Below are 13,054 nucleotides of genomic sequence, written 5' to 3'. Positions count from 1 at the left end.
AACACTCCCTCACCCTTTAGCATCCCCCTTACCTGGGACAATAAGCCTGCACAGAAACAATCTCCTTTTTTCCAGTTGATGCTAGATATTGCAATCCTCTGCTACATATTTATTGGGACAAATGCACCCACCTATGTATAGTCTTTGGTTGGTGGTTTAGTCCATCAGAAATTTGAGTGTTTCAGTTAAGTGATATTGTTATTTCCTTGGGGTTCAATCTTCTTCAGTTGTTTGAATTCTTCCCTATTTCTTTCATTTTATTCTTGAAGCTCAGTCCAATGGGTGCCTGTAAGTGTCTGCAAGTTTTTGGGACAGATGCTGGCACAGCCTTTCACAGTACAGTCATACCAGGCTCTTATCTCTAAGCACATCTTGATATCTTTAATAGTAGTATTGGTTTTTGATGTCTCATGATGGGTTGGATTCCAAGGTAGGGGATCCCTGAATGATCATTCACTCAGGCTCTGCTCCAGTTTTTTTCCCTGCCTTTACTTTACACAGAAACAATTCTAATTTTAAAATGTAGAGATGGGTGAGTGGCCCCTTCTCTCAACTGGGAGCAGTGCCTGACAATCTGGAGTGATCTCTTCAGGTTCTATCTTCACTCTGTTGCATATTTTAACTCATGTCATTCCCATTGTGTCCTGAGAGTATCTCACATTTTTCTTTCTATCATTTTTTCATTCTTTCTTCTTTCTCATTCTCTCTTATAAGAAAGAGACACATAAGATATTTTGACCAGAAAATTATTGACTGACTTTAGTAATAAAGAAGCTTTGGTGATAACAGTATGGAATTCTGTCTTTATGCCACCAGTTTAGGATGAAGAGGTAAATTGATGTCTCTACCATTGCCATAGCAATAACTCATAAACTTAGTAGTTGATATGATGGTGAGGAAGTTGTAAAAACTTTGTTTTGAAACTATATTCTTTTCTGATTTCTCCCCCAGGAAGTTTCTGACTGGAGACCTTAGAGAATGAGTGTTCAGACCCCACCCACATTCCAGAAGCTGGCATGTCAGACTCTGCTGAGAGACGAGGCTATGGCCATGTCTACTCTGGAGAAGCTGCCCCATGTGCTCTTCCCAGCACTGTTAAAGGAGGCCTGTATTGGGAGACATATCAAGCTTGTGAAGGCAATAGTGGAAGCCTGGCCTTTTCCCTGTCTCCCTGTGGGGGGAATGATGGAGACTCTTAGCCTGGAAACATTCCAGGCTGTGCTCGATGGAGTGGATTTGAGAATAAGGTTTCACCCCAGGTAAGCAATATCCATGCAGTGTAGAAGGGAATATATGGAGCACACAGAAAAGATTATCAGGGAGATTGACTTTGTTATAAGTGGAACAGAAGCTTCTGATGGAATCATGCAGAAATAAAGAGTCTTTAAAAGCTACTGTATACTTGTACTGAGGACTGGATATAGATTAGAGGTGAATATGGGACAGAGTCGGCGTAGGCTCACAAGAATGACTCTAACCCTGCTATTTCCACTATCATTAATAATGTGACTAAGGAGATATAAAGTTTACATTAGCAAAAGAAAAGAAATAAAGTGTACAGCAGCCCGTGAAAGTGTCTGTAGCATACCTGAGTCCACCTTGGATATCAGGTGCTTTAAAAACATACACCGTAAGAGGGTGGAGAAATCACTTTACACATGTGTAGTAAAAGATGATCCAGGGTCTGATGAAATTTATGTTTTACCCACAGGAGAGAAAAACTTCAGGTTCTTGACCTGAGAAATGTGCACCATGCCTTCTGGAACATGTGGGATGGTACACGGGACACCTCATCTTCAATAGAGACCTTGAAAGTGGATCAAGAAAAGATGGTTCTTCCCAGATATGCCCTGAGGCCCCGTCTAAAGGTCATAGATGAACTGTGCAGCATGTCCTGCCTTGGTGAAACTCGAGCATGCTTGTTGAAGTGGGCTCAGCAGAGAAAGGGCACTATACGCTTTTGCTGTACAAAAATGAGGATCACTGCTCTGCCAATTAAAGATATGAGACAGATCTTGAATGTCTTTGATCCAGAGCATATTACAGAATTAGAAGTAAATACTGATTGGACTCTGTTAGAGCTGGGATATTTTTCTCGCTACTTTGGATTGATGAGAAATCTTAACAAAGTTTTCCTGGCACCTGTCAAGAAGTTGCCATTCCCCAATAGCAAGAGAACAAGAGACAGAGAAGCTAAGAGTATCAACAACTTTATTTCTAAGTTCTCCAAATTTAACTGTCTCCAGCATCTCTTCCTGAATCGTGTTCGTTTTCTCAGAGACCATATGGATGAGGTTCTATGGTAAGCAAGAATAAAGATCTGGGTCAACTATCAAAATAAATCTGTCTTTCTTGTGTTAAGGGTTAGTGATGCAAGATGACACCTAGTGACTAGGAACAAACATTTAAAGATCCATAAGACTCTGAAAGTTATGTGTTGTTTCCATGTATACTACATTATACAAGGTAAATTTTACAAATGAACTCATTGGCTCAAATGAGCACTTACATATTTGAGGAGTGATTTGGGGAAAAGAACAGGTCAGATATAATAAGAATGGTTTATAATTCTTTTGAGAATCATGCCCACACAAGTAAATGGAAAGGGAACAGGAAAGGAAGTGGGTAGTGGTTACTTATTAGCACAATGTAAACATGAACTATTTGCATAGATCTTTGAGAACAGTCTTCTAACTTCCCCCAATCCCCGTGGTTAAAATATTTTTTAACTCAACTAATGCTGAGTGCATTAGAGAGGGGTTAGAGTTTGGGTTCTAAGTGAGAAAAAGCACAGCTGCCAAAGGAACGATAAAATGCATATTCAGTATGCTCACAGAACATATCTAGAACCTATCAGGATAGTCTTGGCATGAAAGTTCTTCTTGTGTGATTTCTGGACTTATGGGATGAAGTAGTTTTTAGCTTGAGAGTGAAGCCAGTAGATAAACTGTGGTGTTGGTATGATGGGGCAATTTCCAACATGATGCATCATAGATATGATCCTAGATCATTTAGTCAAACTGAGATTGGCAAACGTTGTTCCTTCAACCACTGCGTACATCTTAGCCAAACTTTTACAACAAATTTATCTAGAACTAACCCCCTGTTCTATTTCTAGGCGCCTGAGGACACCCTTGGAGACCCTCTCCATCACTCGATTCATAATTTCACAGAGAAGCTTGAATTACTTTTCCTGTTGTCAGAGCCTCTTTAAGCTAAAATATCTGGAGATCAGAGGAGTGATCTTATATGGTTTAGATCTTATGCCTCTGATGGATTTCCTAGAGAAAGTGGCAGACACTCTTGAGACACTGGATTTTCAGGGATGTAGGATGAAGGACTCCCAGCTCAGTACCATCCTACCTGCCCTCAGACAATGCTCTCAGCTCAAAAATGTCAACTTCTACAACAATAACTTCTCCATGCCCATCCTGAAGGACCTTTTGCAGCACACAGCCAACTGGAGCAAAATCGATGTGGAACAATACCCTGCCCCTCTGGAGTGCTATAATCGATTGCCTGATGTCTCAATAGTAAGATTTTCCGAACATTGTTTAGAGCTCATGAATACACTCTGTGATATAAGGCAGCCAAAGAGCATCTCTTTTGCTACAGAAATGTGCCGTAATTGTCATTTGCGCTGTGTCTATGGCCAGGATGTCAAACTTTGTGGTTGCTGGCAGTAAACATGGATGCAGAACTTTTGGAAGTGAAAAATGACAGGCTTTTGACACTTATCTCGGTGTGCTCAGTGATTGTAATTTCAGACAGAGCTCAGATCATTGGAAACAAAAGAATGTACAGTGACTTGAATCATGGAGGATGAGTTGACATGGGAAATAGTCAGATGGACTGTGGGAACAGGGGGCTTGTGGAGTCAGACAACTTGATAAATTTGAGTAGATTCTGCCAGGACAGATTATCTAAATGCTTTGTCCTGGTCTTGTAAACTTTGTTCTTGAAACATTTAGTAATAAATATAGCATAGATCATTTTGTCAGTGTTCTTACTGTTATCTGAGATGAATAAAGTGTCTAAATTTAAAGATTTTGGCAAAAAGGCGCTCTGGAGAGACCCAAAATGAACACTCTGATGTCAGGCCTGTCACAATCCAAAATCCTGGGTAGGTAGAAAAAGTTATCAGCTAAGGTGGTTCACATGTGATCACCTAGTTTGGACTGTGGTACAGAAGTCATCAAAACAACCTCTATGTCTCTTACACTCATTTTTCTTTAATCCCAAAAACCTTGTTTCCCTGTCTGCCTGTCAACAAGCCTGTTGCCTGGAACCTGTGAACTTCCTGGCAGTTTGGTCACAATAAACTTCGTTCCTGCTGTTCAGACAAATAAACAAAACTGATGATTCATATTTCAAGAGCATAAGTTGCATGGATAGTCCAACATAAGTAAAATACAGCAGTATAATGCACCATATAAACAAACTGAAAGAAAAAGGCTAGGTCTTCAACTCATTAGACAGATATCATCACTCTGTCAGATATAGGGCTTGTTTGGATCTCCAATTCTTTAAGCTGTCATTTTGGCCTGCTTATGCACTCATTTACTCCACAAAAGCTTTGTGGTTCCATCAAGTCCCATTATTAATTTTTGAACTTATTGCACGAGCTACAGCTTTGTTCAGGAAATTATATCCTGTGTCAATGTGTTCAAGGCTAATCCCCCACTTTCTCTTTTACTAGATATTGTGCATCCATTTCTATGGTGAGGTTTTTGACATGTGAGTGGAATTGCGAAATATGAGCATGATAAATACAGAACAACTTACTTTCTTCTACATGTCGACATTACATTAGAGAGGCATTATTTGTTGATAATGCTTTTTTTCCAATGTTTATTTTAACATCCTTGTTAAAAAAAACTAGTGTCCAAAGGTGATAGATGTGTGAGCTTATTTCTGGGTCAGTTGTATTCAATTGATCATCATATGTGATTTCCTTCAAATACCATGCAGTTTTTATTATACAATGACTATGTAGTACAACTTGAGATCAGAGAGGTGTAGAAAAGTGTCATTTAGCTCAGAAAAACAGGAGAAGCTCATTGAATGAATACAACACATGTTATTTTTCCTGAGAGAAGGTTTCTGAGGACTACTGTAGGTAAAATGTAAAACAAGTGTGGTAGAAGATGTTTTGTAGTTACTTCGAATCTTTGCCCTAAACATTCATTTGAAAATAGCTGAATATCAAATAATCTCAAATTCTGCTTTTGGAAAACCACTTTTGTTCATGATTCTACTAATTTCTATAGTGAGGCCTTACAATACAGTAACAATGACAGAAAAACAAAAACAAAACAAGCAAAAAAAAAAAAAAAAAACCACACACACAATTTACAGTTTCTAAGCCAATAACAATGATCGAAAAACAAAACCAAACCAAAAATAACCACCCACCCATTCAGTCTCCATTTTAATAAACTATAAAGTACAGAATAAATCTTTTCTGTCACTATATTATGTCCATAAAACAGGGTATAATTGATTATTGGAGGACAGTTAAAGAGAAAAAAAATGTACATTACAATCAAAGTGTTAATATACAACTATTTTATCCATAAGTGATTTAGAAGACTTAAAAATTTTTGTTTTGTGTTGAGGACCTTCATATAACATTAATCACCGAGCATTTAGAAACCCAGAAGAATGTGACCCATGGTCATGTGGCAGGCAGGATGGATGCAGTAGTCTATATTTGTTATCTCAGCACTTAGGAAGTGGAGGCACAATCAATAAGAAAAACAAGAATTCTGGACCATCAGGTTGTGGGGGATCAGCACTTTGGAACACTTGCTCCTCCTTCAGAGAGGAAAAGTTTTGTTTCTTGCCCCAGGCCAGACAGCTCCCACTCTATAACTCTACCCTAAGGACCTGACACCTCCAGCTTCCAATGCTTCTAGCACTTGCACTAGTGTGATGCCCACTCTCATAACTAAATGATGGAAATAAAATTACACACTTTTCAAGAGTAATAGGTTACCTAGGAATTTGAAATTGAAGATATAAAGCAGAGTGAATCCTGAGGCTTCAGGTCAATTACTCTTGCTCTGTGCTCCTTTTTTTTGGCAATGTGTGATGCTTACAAGGTGCCTCCAGCACTGAGCCTCTTGGATTTGAATAGTTTGTAATCTTTAAACCCTTTTCATAGGAGTGTGTGTCTCCATTGATCACTTCAATGTAACAATTCTGTACACATAAACCACTGAAAAATTCTTTACTCAAGGCCCTGAACAGACACACAAGGATATAACAAATAACTAAAAGCAAAGGGTACATTCCAATTTTCTGCAAAGAGAAGCAAATATGGTCTACTTGTCATACACAGAATCTCCTGCATATTTTACAGGCTCTTTTAGAAAAGACAATTCTTTGGGGCTGCCTCACATGCATGAGTGTACCTATGAACTCAGAACAATTTTATATAAATCTCTGTTATGGACACATTCCATGTTATCATAGCACACCACAGGGAGAGGGAACAGCTCCATAATCTTCTCCCTCAGGATCTCTGTATTTTACATAACTTCACTCAAGATGCATAGAGAAAATTTTTGCCCATGATCTGGAGGAATACTGTCAGAACTTTCTGGAAAGTGTCTCTATCACTTCTATCTAGATTTGTAAAACATGCCTATATTAATTCTCCCTGAGTCAGAGCCTCAGTCAACTAAGACAGCTGGGCATGAATTGTGTCCAATTCCCTTTACAAATGAGGCATCTTTAAGCATCTAGAGAATGAAGAGGATACTCTTCAGACACTGGAATTTCTGGGGTGTGAGAGGACAGACTCAGATCAATGGCCTTCCACCTGCCCTCAGCCAATCCTTATAAATAACCAAGGTCAAAATTTATGACAAGAAAATAAAATAAGAACAACAATGAATGTTAGAGCTGAATAAGAGGAACAACAAAAGACTTAAAACTCATGGAATGTCACTTTTAGCACAACTACCATGGGTGTGCCTTGGAAAGGCAGAGCCCTGAGGGGTATGTGTCCTCAGGACTTTATGCTGCTGTGGAGTTTTGCTCTGCTTCTTGGAATCATGCCCCTCCTAATCATAAGTTCTAGTAAATCTATAAGGAAGCTTCCAACCACTTCACTGGGCAGTATCATTGCCCCTTTCAATAATAGTGAATAATCTTTTTCAAGCATGGCTTTGGGGAAGATTAATGATTTACCCACCCCCTCAGAAAGGACTTAGAAATGCAGATTGTTAGTAATGTCAACCACTCTTAGAAAGAATTGGAAATGATCATTGTTAACAAAGTTGGATGTGGATGTTTTTGTCAGTAGCTGTATATAAAAATATTACTGAACTTTACCCCAATATCCTGTCTGCTGGCTTTGCCAAGCAAACTCATTGTCCCGAGGTTCTACCCTGACCTCTCTGTAACCTATTTCTTGTGCCACAGCTCTTCCTTAATCCTTGGAGGTCTGGGACAGCCAGGTGATATTTTCAAGCCCCAAGCCCCTGCCTGAAGAGTCCCCTTAGCATACCCAGTAGCCATCCATCTTGACCTGTTTTTTGTGGTATATCTTCTACTACACACTTCTGCCTGCATATCAGGACTGAAGCCATCAGGGACTACCCGTTCTACCTGGTTCTCTGAAAACCTACTCCCAATGAGACCAAAGAGCTCTACCTACAAATCCCAGAGGCCAGCTGCCCTCAGGGTCTTCCCGATCTGCTAGGACTAGGGACAACTCGATGGCTACAGGCCAGAATAAGAACACAGTCAACAAGAGCCAAAGCAATGTGGCACCATCAGAATCCTGCTAGGCTTCAGCAAAACTGGATAAATTAATACACCTGAAGTGCAAAAAATGACCTCTGATCTTATGAACATAAAAAAAAACTTTACTAAAAAAAGAAATCCCTTAAAGAAATACAGAAAAATACAGCCAAATAGGTTGAGTCCCTTAAAACTCAAACTGGGAGAGGTCCTCAAAGCGGAAACAAACAAACATAAAGAAATACAGAAACATACAATTAAAAAATCAAGAAAATGAAAAAATTTAAATTGAAATTGACAGAATACATAAAATAAAGAGACAATCCTGGAAATCAATATCTTCTGAAAAAGATCAGTGACATACACAAACATCACCAACATAATACAAGAGATGAAAGGGAATTTCAGATGTAGAAGATGTAAGAAAATGTTTGATTAACAGGAATGATAAATCTACAAAGTTTCTCACAAATCTAGGAAATTTGAGACTCTATAAAAAATTTAATCCTAAAAACAATATGGATAGAAGAAAATTCCTAACTCTGAGGCCTAGAAAATATCTTCAACAAATTTATAGAAGAAAATTATTTCTCCTAATTAAAAACATACCTATAAACATTCAAGAAGTTTACAGAATTTCAAATAGAATTGCATTATAAACCTGTCTTCCTGTCACATAATAAATAGTAAAACACTAAATGTACAAAACAAAGAAAGAACAGTAAAAGATGCAAGGTATGAAAGCCAAGTAACATAAAAATGCAGACCAATAAGAATTACAGGAGACTTCTTAGAAGAGTTTATAAAAGCTAGAGAGGTCTAGAAAGATGTCTTAAAGTCTCTAAGTGATCACAGATACTAGCCCAGACTAATTATTATGGACAGAGAAGACAAGATATTCCATGACCAAACCAAGTTGAAACAATATCTTTCTACTAGTACAGCTCTAAAGAGGATACTAAAAGAAAAATTCCAAAACAAGGAGGAAAATGACAGCTAAAAAATAATTCCACACTAGCAAATCCAAGACACAGACACACACACACTCACACTCACACACACACACACACACACACACACACACAACCACCACCATCAAAATTACAGGAAATAACATTCATTGTCTATTAATGCCTTTTAACATCAATGAACACAATTTTCTACTTAAACAACCAATAATTTAACAGAGTGGTTAGATAAATAGATTTTATTTTCTGTTGCATATAAAAATTATAATCCAGCATCAAACATAACCATTACCTTAGCATAAATACTTGGAAGAAGATTTTTTGCAGAAATGATCCAAGAAAAAAGCTGGAATAGCCACTGTAATATCTCTTAAAACTTTTAGCCAACATTAATTATAAGAGATGAGAAGGAACACTTCATACTCATGAAGGAAAATTCTCCCAAAATGACGTCTCAGTATTCAACATTTATGACCTCAATGCAGGTGGATTCATGCCTTCTTAAGAAATGGAGAATTCTCATATGAGCAATTTTAAGTAACCTGAAAGTTCTATTAAAAATATCAAACACAACTACTAAGGTTAGAGAGCAGGAAATAATCAGACTCAGGCTGAAATCAATCAAGTAGAGAAAAAGAGAAGAAGTGAATCTTTGAGAAATTCAACAAGATAGACGAACACTTAGCCAAACTAAAAGGCATAGGGATAGTTCCCTAATTAACAAAATAAGAAATTCAAAGGAAGACACAACAGCAGTCACAGAAGAAATCAAAGAATCACTAGGTCTTATTTCAAAAGCCTCTATTTTAAAAAAATTTTAAAAATCGAAATAAAATGGAAGATCTTCTAGTCAGACAACACTTACAAAATTAAATCAAGATCAGGTAAATAATCTAGTACTATGACTTTGTGATGGTTTGTATATGCTTTGGCCAAGGGGTGACACTATTAGAAGGTATTGACCTGTTAGAGTAGGTGTGGCCTTGTTGGAATAGGTGTGCCATTGTGGGTGTGGGCTTTAAGAATCTCATCTTTGCTGCCTTCTAACCAGTCATTCACTAGCAGCCTTCATATGAAAATGTATAACTCTCAGCTCTGCCTTTATACTGCCATGCCCCTGCCTTGTTGATAATGGACTGAACCTCTGAACCTGCATGTTAGCCCCAATTATATATTGTCATATAAGAGTTGCCTTAGTCATGGTATCTCTTTAGAACAGTAAAATTCTAACTAAGGCAAACTTCCAAGAAAATAAAAGCATTTATTACAAGTCTCAAAACTAAAACTAAGCCAGGAAAAGATGGGTTTAGTGCAAAATTTTACAATATTTTCTAAGAATATTTAATAGCACTACTCCTCAAATTATTCCACAAAATAGAAATAGAAGGAACATTGTCAAACCTAATCTATGAGGCCAGACTTCCTCTAATACCAAAACCACACAAAGGTTCAACAAGGAAAGAAAATGTCAGACATATTTCCCTTATGAACATTGGTAGAAAATACTTAAAATAACATTGGCAAACCTAATTTTAAAAAAATCAAAGACATAATCCACAATGTTCAAGTAGGCTCCATACCAGGAAAGTGGGGACAACTTACCATATGACAACACTGAGAGAAAAAAAAATTGCATGATTCTGAGAAACGATTTTGACAAAATTCAACATCATATTATATTGAAAGTCATAGAGAGATCAGGGATACAAGGCACATACCTAAGCACAATAAAGACAGTATGTGGTAAGTCAAGAACCAACATTAAATTAAAGGAGGGAAACTTAAAGCGATTTCACTAAAAACAGAGAAAAGGCTCTCCACACTCTTCCTGTCTCTTTAAAGTAGTACTTGAAGTCCTAGCTAGAGCTATAAGGCAAGTAAAGGCAATCAAAAGAATACAAATTAGAACAGAGAAATTCAAAGTATTGCTATTCATAGATGATATGATAGCATATGTATATGACCCCAAATATTTTACCAGAGAACTTCAATAGCTGAACAACACTTTCAGAAAAGTGGCTGGATAGGAAATTAACTAAAGAGTCAGTAGCTTGCCTTTATACAAATCATAAATGGGTTGAAAAAAATTAGGCAAACAATGCTTTTTATAATAATCACATATAATATAAAATATCTTTGTGTAACCACCAGGTGAAATATCAGTATGACAAAAACTTCAAGGCTTTGGAGAAAGAAAATGAGGAAGATATCAGAAAATGCTCATGGATCAGTATCGATGCCTAGTGCATTGAGGTCCCAGGGTAGAGTCACAGTAACCAGTACACAGGACATGCATAGCAATAATGAGTGAATGCAGTTTATTAAATGTTCAAGCACCTTTTATAGGGAAGCTGAATAAGAATTTTTTTATAGCTTCTAATTCTCAACAGCCTCCATATCACAAGCAATAACTTATCTAGGTTCAAGCTGACCAAAACCTCCTTGCAGACTGAGAAATCTGTCAGCAGTCCACCTCTTTTAAGTGTTGCTTATATCAGTTAAAAACAAAGTTTCCATGAGAAAATGTTTGTGAAGTTCACTTCCTCAGTATGTATCTGTGATGGTTTCATATACTTGGATCAGGGAGTGCCACTATTGGAAGGCGTGGTCTTATTGGAGGAAGTGTGTCACTCTGGGTGTGAGCTTGGAGACATTCCTCCTAGCTGCCTGAAGATGCTAAGTCTGTTCCTGGTTTCTTTTGGATGAAGATGTAGAACTCTCAGCTCCTCTTGTACCATGCCTTGCCTGAATACTGCCATGTTCTCATCTTGATGATAATGGACTGAACCTCTGAACCTATAAGCCAGCCCCAATTAAATGTTGTCCTTGTAAGGCTTGCCTTGGTCATGGTGTCTGTTCACAGCAATAACACCTTAACTAAGACAGCAGCTAAACTGGCAGAACATCAACATTCACTACTGAGAAAGTATTCTTTCTAAATGTGCCAGTATGCTGAGATTTACAGAAATCTTTGCATCGTCTTGCAGGTAGCAGGCTGGGAGACATGCCATTTCTCTACAGATTGGTAGAATTAACATACTGAAAATGGCCATCTTATCAAAATCAATCTACAAATTTAGTGCAGTTTTTATCTGTAGGAAGCCGTTGGTGCCAATAGATGGCGCCAACTTCCCGCCTATTATTCAGCCAACAAAGCCTTTCCCCTCATGGTGCTTATATACCACATACATCACAGCCCACTCTCAGGGCATGCTAATGAGCTACTGGAGGATGCACCAATCAGGTAGCAACACAAGTCTCTGAGGCATATTTAAGCAGTGCATTTTTTCTTCCACGTGGGAGTCTCCTGCTCAGAGTGCTGTACAATAAAGGTTGTTCGCAGAAGAATCCTGTTGTTGCACGCCTTTTCCTGCCGGCGGGAAGTGGGGCGTGCGACATTTATCAAATATCCAGCACAATTATTTTCAGTTCTTGAAAGAGCAATTCTCAATTCTACATGAATAAATGAAAGATCCAGAATAGTTAAAGTAATTCTATACAATAAAAAAAAAAAAAAAAACTTCTGGAGGTATCACCATCTCTTACTTCAAATGGTACTACAATGCAATAGTAATAAAATCAGCATTTTTTTTTTTTTGAGACAGACAGGTCAATCAATGGAATTGACTTGATGACCCAAACAACTATGGACACATTATTTTTGACAAAGCTGAACCATACAACAGGAGGAAAAAAAAGGATCTTCAACAAATGATGCTGGTCTGATTCGATATCTGCATGTCTAAGAATGTAACTGGGATGCCTTATCTGGTCTCAGCTGGAGAGATGTGCCTAGACCTGCTGTGACTTCATGTGCCAGGGTGAGGTGATAACAAGCTCATGTGCCTTTGTTTAAGCTGATGGTTACTTTCTTTTTGCCTTCAGTCTCATGATATGAATTAATAAATTGTTAATGAGTAGAAGTGCACTCTGATGATTTAAAGTAGAAATGACTGGTTTTTATATAGAAGTTTAGATTTCTGATGCTCTTAAAGATTTTTTGGTAAGATTAGTTTATAACCACAAATTACATCCTTTTGTTTTCATTAATTCATTTATTTATTCACTTTACTACTGATCACATCCTGCCTTTTCTTTTCTCCCAGTTCTTCCCTCTGACCCTTTCCTCTCATTTCCTGCTCCTATTCTCCCAGAGAAGGAGACGCACCAAGTCCCCACCCCCACCAGATACCACACCACCTTTGGACTCTAAGTTGTATCAAACTAAATGTATCCTCTGTCATTGAGGCCAGACAAGGCAGCCCAGCTTGGGAAAAAGGTTTGTAAGGAAAGTAACAAAGTTTAATAAAACACAGCCCTTGGTCTAGTTTTTA

General features: G+C 37.8%; 1 protein-coding gene and 1 pseudogene across 2 annotated transcripts in view; both read left to right on the top strand.

Annotated features, from left to right (window-relative positions):
- Positions 1–978: 978 nt before the first annotated feature.
- Positions 979–3,686, top strand: LOC308440466 (PRAME family member 8-like; the record flags this gene model as incomplete). Its single annotated transcript, XM_080942566.1, has 3 exons — positions 979–1,259; positions 1,712–2,302; positions 3,119–3,686. 3 exons carry the CDS (start codon positions 979–981, stop codon positions 3,684–3,686), a joined length of 1,440 nt encoding a protein of 479 aa, XP_080798692.1.
- A 2-nt stretch (positions 3,687–3,688) lies between these two features.
- LOC308440465 (eukaryotic translation initiation factor 4E transporter-like) overlaps positions 3,689–13,054 on the top strand; it is a 34,261-nt pseudogene continuing 24,895 nt past the window's right edge. Inside the window, exon 1 of the transcript in view lies at positions 3,689–3,742. The product of the transcript in view is annotated as a eukaryotic translation initiation factor 4E transporter-like (transcript). The remainder of the gene's footprint in view (positions 3,743–13,054) is intronic.

Source organism: Micromys minutus (assembly GCF_963924665.1).
Source record: "Micromys minutus genome assembly, chromosome: 31".
Classification (NCBI taxonomy): domain Eukaryota; kingdom Metazoa; phylum Chordata; class Mammalia; order Rodentia; family Muridae; genus Micromys; species Micromys minutus.
This window is presented reverse-complemented; position numbering and strand designations above follow the sequence as displayed.